The sequence below is a fragment of the Paramormyrops kingsleyae genome, chromosome 1 (assembly GCF_048594095.1).
Source record: "Paramormyrops kingsleyae isolate MSU_618 chromosome 1, PKINGS_0.4, whole genome shotgun sequence".
Classification (NCBI taxonomy): Eukaryota; Metazoa; Chordata; class Actinopteri; order Osteoglossiformes; family Mormyridae; genus Paramormyrops; species Paramormyrops kingsleyae.
In genome coordinates, this window is record NC_132797.1 from 70,623,821 (window position 1) to 70,643,865 (window position 20,045).

At 45.3% G+C, this 20,045-nt stretch overlaps 1 protein-coding gene across 1 annotated transcript in view; it reads right to left on the reverse strand.

The window, feature by feature from the left end:
* Positions 1-3,159: 3,159 nt before the first annotated feature.
* Positions 3,160-20,045, reverse strand: part of vwa8 (von Willebrand factor A domain containing 8) — a 73,795-nt gene continuing 56,909 nt past the window's right edge. Inside the window, exons 38-45 of the mRNA XM_072697881.1 lie at positions 18,099-18,207; positions 16,883-17,039; positions 14,215-14,323; positions 11,996-12,121; positions 10,361-10,519; positions 6,907-7,005; positions 6,227-6,465; positions 3,160-5,174 (exon numbers count right to left, since the gene is read on the reverse strand). Of these exons, the coding sequence (XP_072553982.1) occupies positions 5,066-5,174; positions 6,227-6,465; positions 6,907-7,005; positions 10,361-10,519; positions 11,996-12,121; positions 14,215-14,323; positions 16,883-17,039; positions 18,099-18,207 (1,107 nt within the window). The 3' untranslated portion in view covers positions 3,160-5,065. The remainder of the gene's footprint in view (positions 5,175-6,226; positions 6,466-6,906; positions 7,006-10,360; positions 10,520-11,995; positions 12,122-14,214; positions 14,324-16,882; positions 17,040-18,098; positions 18,208-20,045) is intronic.

Genomic DNA, 20,045 nt, shown 5'->3' on the forward strand with positions numbered 1-20,045 from the left:
TTAATGGTTTTCACTGACAAACACAAATTTATTACTGTGATGTTAACTTCCTTTTAATTAATTATTAATTACCTTTGGGTCACCAGGGGCCCTATCATACATACTAGATAAAATACATCAATAAATGGCAAACTATATTTTCCAGCCCAAGCCATTATTAAATAATTAATAGTACAAACCAGACAATATCTCAAAAAATTATTAACTTACTTTCTTAGTTTATCTTACCATTCACTGTACCTGGTAACTAATATTTAATAGCTTTGATTCTTAGAAGCATATTTAAAATGTGTAGTAAAGTTTTAAGAGTGTTGTTTGTCAGTCACTGCTCAATAGTAGAACTCAAGCAAATATTACTCAATAGCGCAACACTTAAGTTCCTACACAATGCAAGATGAAGTTCATATGACTATTACAGCATTCCATCACCTGACAGAATCTACATCCTTCCTCTCCCACAAGCAACTCTCATATCAACCTGTGATATATTTATATTTCGAATCAAATCCGTTTTTGTTTTATCCAAAAGAGCTTAGACCAATGAACCACATCCATTCTGTTCAACATCTGGGGGGGTTAATATTACACCTCCCGTGGTGGGAGCGGATAACGAGGGACATAATTACTGTGCATTGCCAGGACAGAGATCCATTTTCACTTCCTGACGACACACGCCTGAGATCTGAGGTCCTCTGGTGTCTCAGCACACAGACATGCAGAGGAGATCTGTCCATATGGCTATAGGACAGTCTGGGCCACGCCTCTCCAGGGCCAGGCTCAGCACAGCTCCCCAACATCTCCGGTGGAGCTCATGGGCTGGATGTCCAGCAGCACAGTCAGCAGAGCAGGAAGCCCATAACTAGAGTTCAATACGACAGGACATGATTCTGCATTCGTCCGTAAAACAGATCAGAAATCATTAACGATGGATGAGCAGCCCCAGGAGGCAATGGGTCATTCCGGTACATTCTCTCACCCACCTATGTGGCACTAATGCCAAGGCACTACAGCAGTGGCGGCACCTTACTGTGATTCCACTTTGGACCAAAGAATTCAGAATTTCAGAGTCAGAAAATAGTCCACAACAGAGACAGAAATACACACTTTTTTATGTACGCAAACTGCAACGCTTTGTTTTACAAGGGGATGCGAAATGAAGAGAAAAACCCATTCAGTTCATAATATACATTTTCAAGAACATTTCTGTGGAATGAAATTACATCAGGGCTGAGTGAGTTTGGGTTCCCAATACTGTGACAAAGAATTGGGACACCAGGCCATTCCACCCACAGGGAATGTTTATGACATCCCATCCCATTCTAAATCCATAGGCAATAATATGGGGTTGGTCCTTCCCTGGCAGCCATAAGAGCTGCCACTCTTCTGGGAAGGCTTTCCACAACATTTTGGAATGTGTCTGTGGGAATTTTTGCATATCAAGATATTTTGGACAACTTTAAGCTTCCAACTTTGTGGGAAATGTTTGTTCCAGCATGACTGTGCCCCAGTGCACAAAGCAAGGTCCATAAAGACATGTTTGGGTGAGTTTGATGCGGAAGAACTTGACTGGCCTGCACAGAGCCCTGACCTCAACTCCAACAAACACCTTTGGGATAAACTAGAATGGAGATCGTGAGTCAGGCCTTCACATCCAACATCAGTGCCTGACCTCGCAAACACTCCTCTGGATGAATGGGCAAAAACTCCCACAGAAACACTCCAAAATCTTATGGAAAGCTTCCCCAGAAGAGTGGCAGCTGTTATAGCTGCAATGGGGGGACCAACTCCATATTAAAGCCTATGGATTTAGAATAAAATGTCATAAAAGTTCCTGTAGGTGTAATGGCCAGGTGTCCCAGTACTTCTGTCCATACAGTGCATGATGAATTTAGGTCATCGGCAGTCTCGTCTCAAACAGGGTCTGAGTGAGTTTCGGAAATTTGCTCTTCAAGTGAACCTGATGAAGCCTAAGCGAGGCACAGAACCTGTCATCTGCACCGACACTCTGTCATTACTTCTTACTCACCCAGTATCGATTGGTCCTTCACACACAACTGGATGAAAGTAGACAGAGCACTACAGTCCATTACAAAGAGCAAATAAGGGGCTACGCGGCTAACTACTCAGACATGGCGTATCACAGACATTGCATGTTTTCAATGTTGCAACCGGACAGAAGGGAACAGTCTCCGATTAGCAAAGTATTTTTGCTATTTCCTACCAGTCCCTGTGGTAAAAACTTCTGTAGACTTAGACATGTCATTTTCAGAACAATATTTATTCCTTTCTACGGGCCTGACAAGTGTGGCAATGTTACATAACAACAGGGACACAGAAGTCTTTGTGTGTAGGCGTTTATGTGCAGATGCGGGCAAACGCATTAGACGCAGTGACGATCGCTGGTGTCAGAGGCGCCCGGAATTACTTGACCCGCCCCGCGGCGGATTCACAGCTCCCCTATTTCCAGCTGCGAAAATGTGCGACTGCTCCTCAGAATGATCTCAGGACTGAACACTCTGGAGCACGTTTCAAAGCCACAAATGCTCAGAGAGGAAAGATGAAAGGTGGGGGACGAAAGAAGGGTGTATATTTACTGCTTTTGACTTCAGAGAGTACTGTGGAGTACACATTAGCTGTACTTACCATATAATTATAAGCGTGATGGTTCATGAAGCTGGTTGTAATGAAATGGACCATATGCTTCTTTGGCTAAGACTGACAGTTAAATTCAGAGTCCAATTTTCTGCTCCTTGACCATCCTGCACACGGAAAATCTGAGTTTAAAAAGTAATTATGTGGCTCTGTGTAACATATTCCATAATGGCCTCTTCAGTATTCACTCACTGCCTTGTGAGAATGACCCTCATATCATCTAGCACTAAGGACCAAACAACTCTGAATAACTTGAAATATAAGAACAAGAGAGGTTCTGTTTTCCCTTAGTGATCGGAAAATATTTGTATAGATAATGTAGTGGTGAAATTCAATACACTCCTTTACCATAAGATTTTGTACTAGGGGAAAAAAGGAGCAATAAAATCTTATTAACGCATTAAACTCATTATTTTTCTATTTTTAACTTCATTTTTATTAATATAGACCTGATACTAAACCACAGTAGTACATACAAACTGAAATAATCTACAGTGCAAAATACAATTAACCTTTTCTTTCAAACAGCATTTAATGCATATATTTCTGTTGCCATTTTTATATTGCATCACTGAAAATGGACTGAATTTATAGACTTCTTAATTTATGAACTGCAAGTGTTACAATAATATCAAGTCTATAATTCCTAGAGACAGAAATGGTTGAAAATGTATAACATGTAGTGATTGTGGGGAAAAAGTAAAATGAACAGCAACGCCGGGCGATCTAACTATATAACTAGCTTTTATGTTTACACTAGACACTGTAGCTTTCCACGGGGCCCCGTAAGGAGTAGGAACACGATGCGATCAGTGTGCCATATCTGGTAACATATCTTAATAAAGCAGGCACACACACACACACACACACACACACACACACACGGCAGGCAAAAGCAGGAATGGACCCTTCATTAATCAGACTACAATATGGCTGCTGTGTTTTACGAGTCACCTTGCCGCCACATCTTCCCTGATGGTGAGCCGGGCGGCCATCTTGAAACACTCCCCACAAGTGGGCCGAAAGGTTCTTCCCAGCAGTGCCGTGTGTTGTTGAAGGGGACATGAAATCGGAGCTGGGTCTTAGAGGAAAAGGGCCATCTAACAAGGCGTCACACTGTCCCGGAGCCATCGGGAGCGTGAAGGAGCTAAAGGAGCTAACAGATTCACTTGTTTGTTGACTAAAGAAGTGCAGAACATCTCTGGGAATACCAGAGAGATGCATGAGTTTAGCAGACAGGGAAGATTGGGGAGGAGCAGCTAGTCTGGGTCCGTATCTAGAACAAGAGGAAAAACATGCAATTATGGCAAAACAGAATCTGTTTCCCCATGTCTGCCTGCAAAAACAGAATTTGGAGGGAATGCTGAATGCTGGCCACCGCACCGCCTGTGTCTCTCTGTGCAAAGCATGTCGTCTACGCGTCAGACTGGCCTGGAACTTAATCAACACACAGCGAAAAGTCAACCTCCTTCAGACACACATCTCAACATTTGCACTCGGGCTCGTCCAGGGAAAGTGCCAGTGCTGACAAATTGGTGACGAAACTCAAGACTTACTTTGGGGGGGGGGGGGTGTCGCAGGCTGCGTAAGGAACTCAGTGTCAGATAGCACTTTAAAATTCTCTCCTTGGCTTTCTTTTGACAGGGTGAGAGATTTACGAGCGCAAACCGTTGACGCAGATGAGGCGTGATCCAGTCACGCTGTCTGCTGACAGGAAAAAGTAGCCCGACCCAGCTTTCTGCACATGTCCCCCCCCATCACGCGGTGGTAAGGAGTCCAGTCTCCCCCCCCCCCCAACCCCCCCACTCGCTACTGAAGGAAATCGCTCATTAGCGAAGAGGCGCTAATCCAAGGCGCGTACAAGGTCACCAGCGTCTCATAAACACGTTGCAGGGCGAGCTGACAGGAGAGAATTTGTGTGAGAAATTCATTGTTAAACGTTTGATACATTTTTCCATATCGATTGCAGCTTGTATTGTTTATCTTAAAGTACATACAATGAAATAATACAAAGCTGGACAATATTTACACACAATACAGAAAAAGAATGTACATTTATGTATCAGTAACACAAGAAGTAAATTTCTATTGGTTTGAAAATTATATAATTTAATACATTTCAATTAATATTGAAAGTCAACTGCAAAACAGAGTGGAAAACTAAACAATTTTTGTTCATTTAGGTCTGGTAGTAATTTTAGCGACACCTGGCAATTCTATAGCATCAATGAAAATCCTAATAAACTCAAAAATATCTAAGGCAAATAAAAGACTTCTCCATAAGAGCATTCAGACAGAGATTACTGCTCATCCGTCAAGGCAGGTCACTCATACTGCGGTGGTATGGCCGACTTCGGTGGGTGTGGCCTTTAGTTAGAGGTAGCAAGGACCGCAGGAAGGGGGCGGGGCCTTCTCAGGCACTGGACAGCATGGTGGAGGTGAAGATCTGTTGCAAGATTTGGGGGATCTCCTTTGTATCCATGGCGACGAACGACCGTCCCGCCGGCAACGTTTTCTGGAGCCTAGCGATGGAAGAGAACGCCCCCCCGGGCCAGAAAAAAACCCCATTACCATTGCAAATGTCCCATCACACATGGCCCCCTCCAACTTCTCAATGAGGAGACAATGGCTGTCATTCATAGAGGTGCCTTTGTGGGACAGAAGGCCAGAAGCAATGCATTGTTAGAGAAAAAGATCTGAAAGCTGTATATCAGTCTGGCTGTTCAGGGACACAATGCCTCTCTCCCTACAAAGCACATTCATTAATGTCATTTTTCCCTTTAAGAACAACACATATGTATAAAAAAAGAGGTGCCAGTTAAGACACAGCTACCCCAGAAGACAAAGATCGCAGCTTTAAACGTATTAGTCTGGAGTGTGCAATGTTACCCCCAACCGCTCCTACAGTATATCCTCCTGAGACCCAAGGAAAAAAGTGTCCTTCAATTTAGGCTATTTGTCTTTGAAGGAAATAAGACATCTTACAATTTAGATTTTTCCAAATTTATTTTTATTTTTAATTTCACAGCATGTCCCCTTTAGTGCACAACAGGAATAAATATGTTTCCTTACATCAGTGAAAAGATAGATGCAAAAACAAAATGCCCACTGCAATGGACATACATGAATGGGTGGGGTCTCAGGAGGATATTAGTACAACATTGTCAGCAATCGGAAGATAAAGTTTGTGAAACTGTGAAATACCAGAAGAGGATGTGTCACAATATGTCTGCGATGCACTCACAGCCTTCAAGAGATCCCAGAAAGTCAAGAACGGCAGTGATTGAGAAACGCTCATTGTGTTTCAACACTGCTTTCCTCATTGTTTTGGCTGAAAAGAGAGAGCTAAACTAGCGGAAAATCAGGAGCGGTGTAATTTTAGATAAGCTTTTAAACAATGCCTGAGCATCTTTCTGGAAAGGGGCTGTACGGAGCGCAGTAATTGGCACGTTTCCGGGGCGGAAAACCAAAGAGTTTCTTTCGACAGCATTTTTGACATTTTGCCGTAACATTTGACGTTTTTGGCGTCTTCGTGAGCGTGCCCTGAAAATGGCCAGCCGCACGGGTCACTCACCTCTCAGCCTGGTCGCCCAGGGACCCGATGAAGATAGCGAAGGCGTTAACCTGTGGGTCGCTCGTTAGCGTCTGGGCGAAGCGGTCGGGCCGGATGCCGTAGCGCTCCAGGTTGGCGTCGCTCAGGACGATTACGAAGTGCTCGTCGGCCTCCTCCCGGGACAGCTCCTTGATGGCGTGCTCCGTGCCCTCCAGGGTGTAGTCCCCACTCATGCAGAACTGAGAGTGAGCATGCATGGTCTGGGGGGTGCAGGAAGGTGCCAGGAACACACTGTTAGTAAACAATCGATCCCTGAATGGAGCAACAATGGGGCCTGCACTGGGCCTCAGTGCTCTTCTGTAGCTAAAGGCCTAAACTGGCCTTCGTCTGTAAATATCCTGCTGTAAGTGGAACAGAGAGTTCAATTGTTTTATTTGTATTTTATGGAAAAGTTCATTATTTATTTTATTATCTAAAAATAATCACTTTTGGCAGCTCAGAGACCTCTCCCCTTGCTTAACTCAAAGCAGGAGAGTACATGTCTCTTAAGAGAATTTGGAATGTCTAGATTTTATGCTGTACATGAAAAAGACTACACAGAAACAAGGAGTGTGCGTGCACATACACACACACACACACACACACACAAACTCCTCAGTAAAGCCTTCTGAGACTTGGCCATTGCTCTTGCTTAAACTCACCTTGAGCACCTTCAGTCTGTCTTTGTTGTTCTTGGGGCTCTTGTCACTTTTTACGAGCTCAATGTCAAATCCGTCACCCGAATGGCCCACAATGTCATACTGTTGAACATACCAGCACAGAAAATTAAAATTAAATACAAGACTTCTTATCCTTTCTCATTTTCAAAAAAGGGAATTATGATTTAAATTAGTTTCGATTAAGCAAACATTTTTTTCCAGCCGAGTAACAGATAACACTTGCAAATCTGAGGCCTGTTTATATATACAAAAATGTACAACATACAAAGTATCTTTGTAACTGCTAGGGACCAGATGTTCAATTGTTCCCACACAGGATGTACCATCTTACATAATCAGGAATGGAATCTTCCACAATGTTCACTGTGCCAAACCCAGACACAGAGCTGCAGCTTAGTAAATTACATCAGGCTTAATATTAATGAAGAAGCCAACATATACCTCTGGTGGTTATCAGTGCTTACAAGATCTTAGTGAAAATTTGTGTATTAGTGAGAAATTAGTGTATTACCAAGTAATGTATATCTGCTTTCATCTACACAAGGCATATTTTACACCACTGGGTTAAGTCCTACTCGTACAAAAACACTGCTTCTTAGCGAATTTTAGTCATGCGATTCCTAAAACAGACAAAAGACAAATGATATTCAGCTACTCTAAACTCACAGTAATAGTTTAAAGAAGGAATTAGAACTCAGCACACACACAAACTACAACCTGTAACCACGCATTTATAGCAACGCTAGAAACAAAGATATATTAATCATGAATTTCAAACAAATGTTGAAAAAAGAAAACAGAGAACTTTCAAAACAAAGTGAAGCACAATGACAATGAAGCGTAGAGATCAGAAGAACATTTTTTAAAAAGTCTATGAATATCCCTGCTAGTCACCAAGGAGCAGGAAGGGTGCCTTTTACTCCACATGTGGCGTAGATCAGTGATTCAGATTCAGCATCCACACAAATTAGCGAGTCCATTGGCTGCAATGGGTAAACGGAACACTGATCAACGATAATTAGAACACATCAATCGTAGGGGGAAAGACAGAGATCATTATGGAAAATAAGCTAAAATAATCTCAAACCCTGTATGAAATTTCCAACACTACACCTGCAGTCCCAGAGCTGTGCTTTACACCCAATATACTATTACATACACAACACAGCAGCAGCTAAGGCATGTAGCGGGAAGCTGGTTCCACTGGAAAGAAGCAAGTGCTGATATCACTTCAGATAAATCCCGGAGGAACTTTCAATCAACTAAAAATACAAAACTGGGGCAAACTTTTCTTTCAGTGGGACAGTGATATAAAGAGTAAGGACGAGGCTGTGGAGAAACAGGCTAAGAATAAAGACATCGGACGTCCTTGAGAAGGTGAGGAGACATTCTGTCCTGAAAGCAACAGACAATCTACGCAAAGACTTTAACTGTGTCCATGAGAAATATGACAAACGAAGCAATGCTTCATTGGCCATTCCCATGTGTACCATTACATGCAGGTACATTGGGCACTGGGCTGCTTTTTTCCCCCAATATCCATGGTCAGTATCTCTTCATCTGCTTTGAACACACAGATATATATAGTTGGGAGTGAAGCTAACCACCCCCCCCCCCAGAACATGGGAAAGGTTGTGCAGATCTATCAAAAACCAAGAGCAAAAACACCACCAAGCATTGGCAGAAAATTACCCAGAAACACCTGCAGTGTTTTTTTTTTGTAGGGCTTCTACAAGATACTGTGTTTATGAATAATAATATCACAGACATACAGTATTTCAGTTTCACCTCATTAGCTTTTAAAGACCTTTACTGTACATTTTCTTGCAAACATCTTGATTTTGCAGTCCCTCCCCAGCAGGATACTGTGCGGACGGCACTGTGCACACGTGTCTGTTGGTGGCAGTAACACACCCCAGCAGGCAGCGTTTGCCTCGGGGGGGGTAGCCAGGTGTGTGATGTCAGATGCATGTTTATACAACTTTATGAGAGAATGGCACCTTCCCCCACCCCCGCAGCTACGGTGGCTGGCAGTGAAGCGGCGCTTGGGGGTGTGGAGTCTAACAGGACACTGACTCACAGGACGGTTTGGAGAGCATCCAGAACAGCACCTGACAGGTGGGCGGCCTGCCTCCTACAGCTCCCCCTAACATAGTTACAGGCGTGTAATGCTGGGCAAGAGCACTGCAGATCTGTGTGAAGCTTGAGGCATGTTGTAAATCTTAGTACACAACGTATTTCCTCACATAGCGGCCAGGGCTTTTATTTACCTAAGCCGTAGAAGTAACAGGCCTTCATCTGAGGCAGGCTTGGATTAGAGGCAGGCCTTTATTTACCTAAGGTGCAGAAGTAACAGGCCTTCATCTGAGGCAGGCTTGGATTAGAGGCAGGCCATTATTTACCTAAGGTGCAGAAGTAACAGGCCATCATCTGAGGCAGGCTTGGATTAGAGGCAGGCCTTTATTTACCTAAGGTGCAGAAGTAACAAGCCTTCATCTGAGGCAGGCTTGGATTAGAGGCAGGCCTTTATTTACCTAAGGTGCAGAAGTAACAGGCCTTCATCTGAGGCAGGCTTGGAGGGAATATTTCTAATTCCCTCTGCATTCAACAAATACAAATTCATATATGTGAATGAATCAGGTGCCACCATAGTGTAAGTCTGAACCTTGTACCAGCTACATTTATTGTTAATATTCTCTAAAGACAGGAAGTGTCTTAATATAAAAAGATAAATGTTATTAAAATGACAACATTTATAAAAAAAGAAAATCATGCCTGCATAATCTTATGCCTCCTTAATCTTAAGGCTATTTTACTTTTTCTAACTAATTTTTAGCCTCATTTTGTTTTAACTGTTTTTATTTTACTGTGCAATCAGAAATGCACAGTTTCAAATGAAAATTATTATTATGTTTACAATATTATTACTATCAAGCTTAATAATTTTTTTGTTCAGTCTGCTCTGTTTACTTTTTGTTTCGTTGTTCCTGGTTACATCAGAAACTCCAGAATGAAATGTGATTCATTTTACAGCTGCGGTGGTTACATCAGTGGGGCTGAGACTGGTCAAACTGGGAATAGGAGACCAGGCCTTTGCTCAGTGGACCACGGGTCTGAGTCAGCTCCTCTGGCAGAGCATGGTAACGGCATCCCCATGGCGATTCTCCTAAACATGCTGTGCTGTTTTGGGGATATCGCGTCAGCAAATCATCTTGCGGTTTAGCGCCTCAACAGGGATGTCCCCAACTTTGTTTATGTGACCGGTCTTAGTAACAGCACTATCGCCACGGTAACGTGACTCTTTTTGTTTGCTATTTGGTCCCTGTCGGCAGGGACCTTAAAATGTATGATATGGGTGGCATACAGAAGAGATGTACACGGGGCACCTCGCTAGTGAAGCTGGCATGGGTGGGAGGTGAATTGGGGCATTGCTCACTTTGAACCTGTGCTCGTAGCTCTCCAGGGCCTCCATCACCATGCAGACAGCCTCCATGGAACGTTCCAGGCGGCCGTCAACCCCGTTGAAGCGGTACATGCTGCCTGACAGGTCAGCCAGGAGCCTGAGCCGCTTGGGTTTCTGCTGGGGGGCGCCAAGCTGGACACAGAGAACACACGGTCAAGAACACATACGGTCAGACACGAGTAACACTTGGTAATTCAAGCACAAATGGTCAAGAAGGCATAGGTTAGACATGAGCAACACAGAGTAATACAAGTGCAGGTGATCAAGTACACATTTGTATACAGACCCGCAGCACATACGCGGTCAGATACCGAGTATACAGAGAGTAACACAAGCACACACGCTCAGGCACAGAAAACATAGTCAGACAATGAGTAGGCTGTGGCCAATATAAGGAAACACGGTGAATCACAGATAGCCCCTAGTCAGGGCACACAAGCAAACATACACATGATCCGACACACAAATCAATCTGCACACAGCAGTGCTGTTTATTAAAAGTACTCGAATTGGGTAGTAACTGGAATAAACAACTTCTCTAAACAGTGTGTGAATTTCTCTTGCAAAATTATGTTTCATTTTGGTATTAATATACCATTATAAAGGAATTATACTACTTATGGTACTTGTGGATACTTCTGGAACTTGTGGTTTATTAATAAACCCATCGTAGCTTATTTTGGCTGTAAGACCCCACCCATCCCCGAGGAGGCCTGGTGACACAGGTGAGGTGGATGTAACTGGATCAGACAGGCCTGCAGAGGCATGCGGCAGAATGATGATTCTCAGCGCTGAAGGCCTAGCTTTGCGGCTCTCTTAGGACAGTTTGGGATGCCCCGTTGTTTAATCATGAGCCGGGTTTAAAAGTGCCGCTTGTGCCACAGTCGGCCGGCGAAGCAGACAGCAAACATCTGTAATCTCCCCAGAGAAAAGAACTGAACCATGCAAGAGGGGGGCCCAAGAATGGCAGGTATGTGAGCACGTCAAAGCAAATTATTCATCCTAAAGGACAGGCTTATCCTGACTGGCTCTTATTAAAGGCCGATCGAGGCCTTGGCAGGTATTGAATTTGCAAGTTTCGCTAAATGGAATCTACCATGACATAATTGTTCTTTGATAATTAAATGAATTCAGCTTTGGAATTTGTATCATTGCAGCACAAAAACAGATATTTGTTTCTACAGTTAATGCAAAGCAGACGATCGCAAGATGACTTAATCCAAACACGCAATTCCAGTTTTTGTTTCAAATTTCTCTCCTTTGGGCTTTACTTCAAAAAACTGGCAAATGGCTGGGCCTATCGGGCATTGTGAGGCAATGTGTTTTCAGGAAACTTTCTGTACTTGGTCTCTAGGTGATCTAAAGCATTAGTAAATTTTTCAACATCCAACACAATGCCTGGAATGTACTGTGGACTATGCGGCAAAACAGAAACACAGGTTAAACATCCATGCGATATTTATTCATACAGGAGATTACCGAAATCTTGGTCCGAGCACAGACACACACACATATGGGGTTTGGCAGACAAACACTGTTACACACGTCAGCCAGCTGCACTTTCTGGTCTCTGATCACATGACTAACCGCTGTGAGCGTGTCCCTCACCTCAGGGTCCAGCTCTCCCCGCCGTTTGTAGATGGCCTTCTCGCCCGTCAAGCCATCGATGATCTTTGCATCATCCAGTTCTCCTAAAGCCTGGTTTTTGAGCCACTGTCTCTCCTTACCCTTGGCCTGCAAGTACGACACATCAAAAGCATCATTAGCATGAGCAAATAACAAACAAGGAAAACTATTTCATCCATTTCCCATGACTGCTTCTCCAAGACCATGCTGGGGCAAAGCCAAACCCACTGAGCCACAGCGGTTTAGTCAGAAGCATCGAGGCCTCGTGCTTCCAGTTCTGGGGGCTTGATCCCTGACCCCAGCTCTGTGTATGTAGAGTTTACACATGAAGAGTTTCTCCAGCGTCGTTTTATAGATCAATAACATGCAGGTAGGTGAATTTGTGTCTCTACATAGCGTCTGCCCATAATGTGCGTGTTTGAGTGCGTGAGAGTGTGAATGTGTGAGTGTGTGTGCGTGTGAGAGTGTGAATGTGTGAGTGTCTGCGTGTGTGAGTGTGTGTGAGAGTGTGAATGCGTGTGTGAGAGTGTGCATGTGTGAGTGTGTGCTATAACACAGGTGAGGTATAGTGTCTGGACATGCAAAAACACAAAAAAAAAATCACTCGCCATATCTTAGCCATGTTGTTGTATGTTTAAAAGTTAAAGAACTTTATAGTACTAGTTCAGGATGAAGTATGAGGACTGAAGTTACAATTTCATACGTAATTACAGCAAAGGCCCACTGGCATGATGTCACTTCCTTCCTGTTATAGTGTATCATAGAGGGAAATGACTCACAAATTTAACTGTACATAAGTTATGTCTAATTTTATTTCACCCTCAGTAGTGCTCAGGAGTACAATACTCCACTGTGTATATGTGTGTGGGCAAGGGCATAACTTTGGGTTGAACATTGGGGGGGGGTTGAGGTCTCTACCCATGTTGTGATTATTTGGCGGGGATGAAGGCCCCCCCCCCCCATCCTCCAATAATTTACCCCCTTTTGTGTGGTTGAAGTGGGTGTGTAGTCTTGGCTGCTACCACAGTATTCTGGGTTTTTGGTGTTATGACGCATTCCGTGTTAAACAGTCTCCCACTGTTGTTGTTTGTGTTTTCCCCTGCGGAGGAGTCTAGCGCTCAGTCTTCAAAGCTAATCAGGCTCAGGTGTGGAGGTGAAGTCATATCTTTTCACGGTCTAGCTGGAAATGAGTCAAAAAAAGACCCGAGTAGGCATATGTTTGGACAGCAGCGTCTCTCTGAGCCACAGATGAGCATGAAGGGATGTGAATGTTGAAGGGATGAAGGGATTTGAATGCTTTGTTCTGACCGCTGGTTCAGGCAGATGAAATGCTTGTAAAGTTTTAGGTCCTGGCATAAGAAGCGAAGGGGACCAGACAGGCTGCCCCATGGCACAAGCCTGCATGCCAGCGTGCACCACAAACGTGATCAACTTCCAGCTTGACGCCATCCCTGCCAAAACAACACCTGCTTCCCCTGCAGTGACAGAGTGTGCGCACTCCCTGCTTCCCCTGCAGTGACAGAGTGTGCGCACTCCCTGCTTCCCCTGCAGTGACAGAGTGTGCGCACTCCCTGCTTCCCCTGCAGTGACACAGTGTGCGCACTCCCTGCTTCCCCTGCAGTGACAGAGTGTGCGCACTCCCTGCTTCCCCTGCAGTGACAGAGTGTGCGCACTCCCTGCTTCCCCTGCAGTGACAGAGTGTGCGCACTCCCTGCTTCCCCTGCAGTGACAGAGTGTGCGCACTCCCTGCTTCCCCTGCAGTGACAGAGTGTGCGCACTCCCTGCTTCCCCTGCAGTGACACAGTGTGCGCACTCCCTGCTTCCCCTGCAGTGACACAGTGTGCGCACTCCCTTTGAATACTTCCACTTAAAAGTCTTTAGAGGTTAGAAAAACCCAGCATCCACAGTTCAGCTCAACTAGCTTCCTCCAGCTAAATCTCTCCACATACAATATAGCCCAGCGTGCCACTGAGCCACAACGACTGAACACATGACACATCTAACCATGCCCTTCCTCTACAGAGGTCACAGGAAGCTTCTTTGGGTGAAAAGTTGAACCAAGCATGTGTAATCAGGGTTGGGAACAGCACCCAATGGCAAGGCGTGAAATGTGACAGCTTTCACCGCGAGGGAGGAACTGTTCTCCATGCAAGGCGGTTTACCACAGCAGCCCTGGGGGTTGGACTGAAGTACTGTAATACCTGCAGACTGTCCAAGATGATCCGCAAAGACTGGACTTGCCGCCGGACCGCCCCCGAGAAGCGCTCGTATGTGGCTGCGTCGTACTCACTCATCTGGATCTCCTTCAGCCTACATAGCACCAAGGGAACAAAAGAGTGAATGACTTAGTAAATTCAAAAATGTTATGCCTCCAAGTTAAAAGCAGCAGTTTAGATAATTTTAGTAATATTTCTGCCACAAATGACACTCTCAGATTACTGAGCTGTATGGAAAAAAGTTACTCAAACAAGAGACAGTGATAGAGATTCAGCAGATTGAATGATGAAACAAATCAGATTCTTCTTGTGTTGCTTCAGAAGGAACAGGCTGCTGCCATTTTCTCCAGGAATGTGAAGGAGCCTAGTGGTGGTGGTGGGGGGGGGAGGGCTGGGGGGGCAGGGTGTCCAGTGCGGCCTGGCAAGTTTGGGTAGGCGTCGCAATGTTGGTTGGCTTTGGTTCACGACACAGAAACAGGCGCCAATCGACATCAGCCAGGAGGTAACAGTGCAGGTCTAACAGTCGCAATTTTACCCGAAACACTATCACCTCTCCAGAACAGCAGAGCTGCATCATCCAGCCCATAATACTGTCCCATATGTGGCTCTTTTCACGATACCCAAAGCACTTTACAGAAGTAACGGGGAGCCACTTCATCCACATGTGAAGCCCCCCCCCCCCCCCCCCCCAGATGATATGACGGCAGCCATTCTGCACCAGTAAACTCACCACACTGTAGCTAACGTGGTGAAGGGGCAGGAGAGAATTCACTGATTTGATTTAGGGAATGACCAGGAGGTCATATTTGAAAGGGCCATAGTGGGCAATTTAGGCAGGGCAATAAGGTACCACCCCCGCTCTCTTAAAAGATGCCCAGGGATCTTTTACGACCTCAGACAGTCAGGGCCTTGGTTTTACGTCTTATCCGAAGGACAGTACCATTGTTACAGCACAGTGTCCCCATCACTGCACTGGGGTATTGAGATCCACACTGACCACTGGATGGGCTAACCTCTCCCAACTGCAACCCAGCCTTCCTAGCTGGCTTCCCATCCACGTATAGCCAGGACCACACCTGCTTGGCTTCAGGTGAATTACCCAATCTGCAGGTGGTTACTGTGTTTGAGTTGGAGAACCAGCTAACAAAATAAAGTATGACACTTCAGACAGAACCCTCATTCCCCTCCTCTGTGGCCTTTTTAACACCTTCCTGTTCTGACTCCGGGACCCTTATCGTGCTCCACTGTCTCAGTAGGAATGAAAGGGGGCTTACTGACATTGTTTAACTGGAACTCAGGCTGCACAAATGAAGAAAGCAGGTGGTTATTGTAGCTGTTAGTGACTGTCAGTAGAGAAGCGGGTGGACACAAACCGAAGGTAGATAAAAAACCGCTTCCTTGCGTGTCCCCTATTGATGACATCGATCTAAAGAGGGAAGGCAGCGTGACAGAGATGAGGGACATGACAAACATCACGCTAGCATGAACTAGCATCCGCTAACAGCACAATGTAACAGAGAAATGTACAATCCAGTGAAACAAGTGACAGCTTCAGTCTCCATCTTCTGCATTCAGCTCTGCTGAAGGATGCAGAATAATGCACATTTCCAGTTTTTCAGAATTCTGTTTGTGTGCTGCATACTTTTTCATTTGTTTACTCAATATTTACTTGTTTTGGACTAATGTGTATTTGTCTGTGCTCTATGTATCTTACTTATGTATGCGCAAGAATTCCCCCTGCGATCAATAAAGTTCATCTAATCTGATCGAATCAGTTCCTACTGGTCTATTTTCTACACACATTTTAAGGGGACACCCCACAATAAGCCGGCATTTGTAGATTTCTGGTCACGGTGAAGCAGAGCCATCTTGGCCAACGGCCATTTGTGTCACATGGTAGCAGACGGTACCCAAGACAGACAGACAGCCAGCGGGGAGAGGGACGGGGAAACTTCAGAGAGGTTTCAGAAGAGGGGCCCCTGGCAGCAAACAGAGCAGGTGAAGCAGTGCGGGGCGGCGGGGGATGGGATAATGTGGGCAGTGTTGGGGTGGAGGACTGTCCCGGGCGCCCCGGCTGGGGAACAGAGGCCGCCTTCATGGCGGGTCAGAGGGGGTGCTCTCCGACGCTCGTCCCTGGGCCCCGAAGTCACGCAGCCTGCCCTGTGAATTATCGCATTCATCGCGGCCGGCCCAGTGCATGCTTGGCATTTCTGCATGCAGCGAGGCCGTAAACGGCTTCAGCGCAAACCTGAGTCTCCCCTCCGTTTGCTGGGGGCCAGCCATATTAACCTGCACTGCGTGGCCCCCGCCGGGTGCCGCCCAGGGTGTTTAACGGCTGGAAATGTTTTCATAACGCAAAGATCCAGCATCCCACTGATACTTAATGGGAACCGTGATATGGGACTTGGAATGCAGATGTATCCATGGCCTGTACTGGGTCACACTACTAACATGGAGGTGATGTGTGGCTCAGCGGGTCATGTGGCCATGCCTATGATCGGAAGGTCCCCGGTTCGAACGGCAGTGTCGACAGAGTGATTTTACCATTGGGCCATTAATCTCCAAAGGCACCAGCCCCCTTCACAACTGTAAGTTGCTCTGGATAAAAGTGTCTGTCGAATGACTGAGGTGGGCATGGTGGAGAAGCCTGTACCTTTCTTTAAAAGCCTTCTGGGCCATCTCTCGTGCCGCCCTCTTCACCTCCTCCGGAACAGCGTCTTTCTCGGCCTCTGACACCTGGAACACCGTGTGGCCGGCATCCAGTCGATAAGGGCCACCCATCCCCCCGAGTCCTGCCGTGTCTCTGCCCCCTACAGGCAAACAACGGAAGTCCAGCAGAAGTGACCCAATGAAATATAATTGTAGATTACTGCAAAAAATTTAATTGCTGACATCCTGCAATAAATGATATTGAAATCACAGAAAATCTTATTTTGCAAAGAGAATTTGCAAAATAATTTAGAATATAGCCCTATTCAGATGGGATTAGTTTTACCCAGGGTGGTTCGATATGTGGTTTGACTGGCCGATTCAGACGGGATAAGAAATATGTGCAATTTCCCCAAATTACCAAAGATGAGGGGTAGACTGGCAGCCTAGGAATTGATTGGGGGGGGGGTGGGAGAGGTGTATATTTTGCCGATCACAATCAACCGGTTGGACACCAACGAAATAAAGCATTATCCGCTAATCATCTCCTGCCATCGACCTGGAAACATGCCGAGGTCGACGGACAGGTTGGGCGCCTCTGGTATGTAGGCTGTATCACGCCAGGGTTGGGGAAGAAAGACCAGCCCTCACAAGACCGGCCCACCGGGAAAATTCCAGAACTTCTTGATGGCCGGTCTGAGCCAGCCAGAGATTCCGAGACACTAGCACCAGTTAGGAAGCAAATGACAACAGAATTTTTATGACCTATCACTTTAACATGCTGATCAAACACAATAAAAACGGAACCTTTTCTTTCTTACCATACTTCGGCGTACTCAGTTCTGCTGCACTACTCCGCACCTACTCAAAGCCTTGCAGAGGCTGTAGGTTGACATTTATGTGGAAAGCTGAGTACCCAGTCAAGCTCTATTTTTAACGAGTAAATGCTGTTTCCCGTTACAAAAAAGAGGTGTGCTTTCACAGATATGACCTCATCACCTAGACTGGACAACTATTACCAAAGGAGGCTCATGTTCCCTGAAATACAGGGAACATGGGAATACGCTCCTGAATTTTGATTCTGGAGACTATAATAACGACAGACACGGCAGATTCAGACTGGATTAAAATTATTTGCTTTAATTACATTCCATCCCCAGGAAAAACCCATCCCGTCCGATCACACCTTATGGAACAATCTTTGTGGGAAGTCTACCAACCTGTGCCTCCCGCCCACTGGTTCCCTCCTACGTGGGGGGCATTTCTGGGGTCGACCTTGCCGTGCTTTGGGGAGCTCACGTCCAACCCGCTGTCCCTCTGAATGGTAATCTGCGGCAGACATATAGAGCAATGAATAAATAATATTCTTACAAAAAACTTTATAAAAAGTATGTTTGCAGGGAAGCAAGCCTATAATAACTTGGAGTAATGTGTCAGGGTTTGTACCACCAGAACACTGAGTACCAAATTGAAGAATCGCTTCCTTCTCCAAGCTCCTGGCATTTCCAACAACCACACTGCAACCACACTGCACTATTACTGCACTTTATCAGTCACTAAATCAGCATACTGTCTTGTTTTTGTACTGTTTTTTTTTACCATGTTGATCTATCTCAGGGCTCTTCAAATCTGGACCTCGAATCCAAATCCAGGCCTTGTTTTCAATGCTCCCAGGTAGTTGGTTTAATAATTACTGATTCCGATTGGCCACAGAGGCTTCATACCAGCTCACAGGTAAAGGAAGGCTGGAAGATCAGCAGGGCTCGGACCTTGAGGACCGTGATTTGAATAGCCCTGATTTATCTGTTCTAATGTGTTGTTTTACACTGTCTGTACTGTTCTGCACTGTCTTTAGTTATTTTGTAACCATGTGTGCTGAATATGCCATCATTCCAAAGCAGCTGTCACACATGACCAATAAAGACCTTGAATCTTGAATCTAAGTTTAGAAGCCTAGCAACGGAAGACCCACAAGCCCTCACGCCCAATAGAGAATTCCATAATGAGTTCGACCCAAAGGTTAAGTTCAGGGCAACAATCAGAGTCCAACAATGCAGGGCCTTGAATGTGAGCAAAGCAACACGATTATGAAGCACAGACACTCCAACACTGAAGCAAGTGCCGATCTATGATGCACCGAAGCGTACATGCGTACGTTAAACGTTCTTTTGAAGTCAGCAGACACATTAATCCAAAGTGAACAATTGAGAAAACAGGGTCGGTCAGTCAGTCCTTAGGGCAATTAGGGGATAAGAGCCTAGATTAAGAGCCCAAAAGTGAACCAGCTCTGTTAACCATGGGACGACCTTCTAATCACAAGCACACTGCTAAACCCCCAGAGCCACACACTGTCCCCTACAAAAGGCTCCTACAAGCCTGTGTAATATAACAGAGATTTCAAATGACAATGGTCAGACATCACTTAGAATTTCCATGTCTACTCTGTTGAATGTATTGGTCCGTTTGTTTTGGAATGCATTTGTGTTCCTGGGCTTATTCGAGAAGTGATCCAGTGTCCGCAAAGTATTTCGACAGCATGGTCGGCAGATCATCAGGCGATCCATTCAGCACCAACAAGCAGCACAGTAGGATTTACTGACTCATCCATCCCACCGGTTGGACGCTGTACTGTAATACACTCCAAAGCCTTCTAGACATAAGGAACCTTCACATCACGATATCATCCAAATACCACTATAAAAATGCCCCCAAGTACTTTCGGAACGAGGAGTACCACCCACAGGAATATGAAATTCACCTGGTTGATCTCCCACTAGTCCAAATGTTACATGAATCCAAAGGGTAACAGATTTGCGTGCAACACAAGACACGAACTTTCACATAATAAATGACATAACCCTCGCTGGAGGCCCCATCTGGGGAGGTACAGTAAATAAACCAAGATTATTTATGAGTGTTACACCTGTTCCTCATTATTGATTGCATATGAACTGCCGGGTCTTGTTTTTCCTTCCCCTAGGAAACTTGTCAAGACTCCTGACACCAAACCTAAATCCTGAATCCTGCTATGGCTTCTCTGCTTCCTTCCGAATCACACACCCAAACCATAGTGCTTTTTTTCCTCTGTGTTTCATGCGCCTATTTTGTGCTCTGCTGGTCATGTCCCATCCCAGTCGCCAAAAACCCCGAAAATGAAGGAAACACGT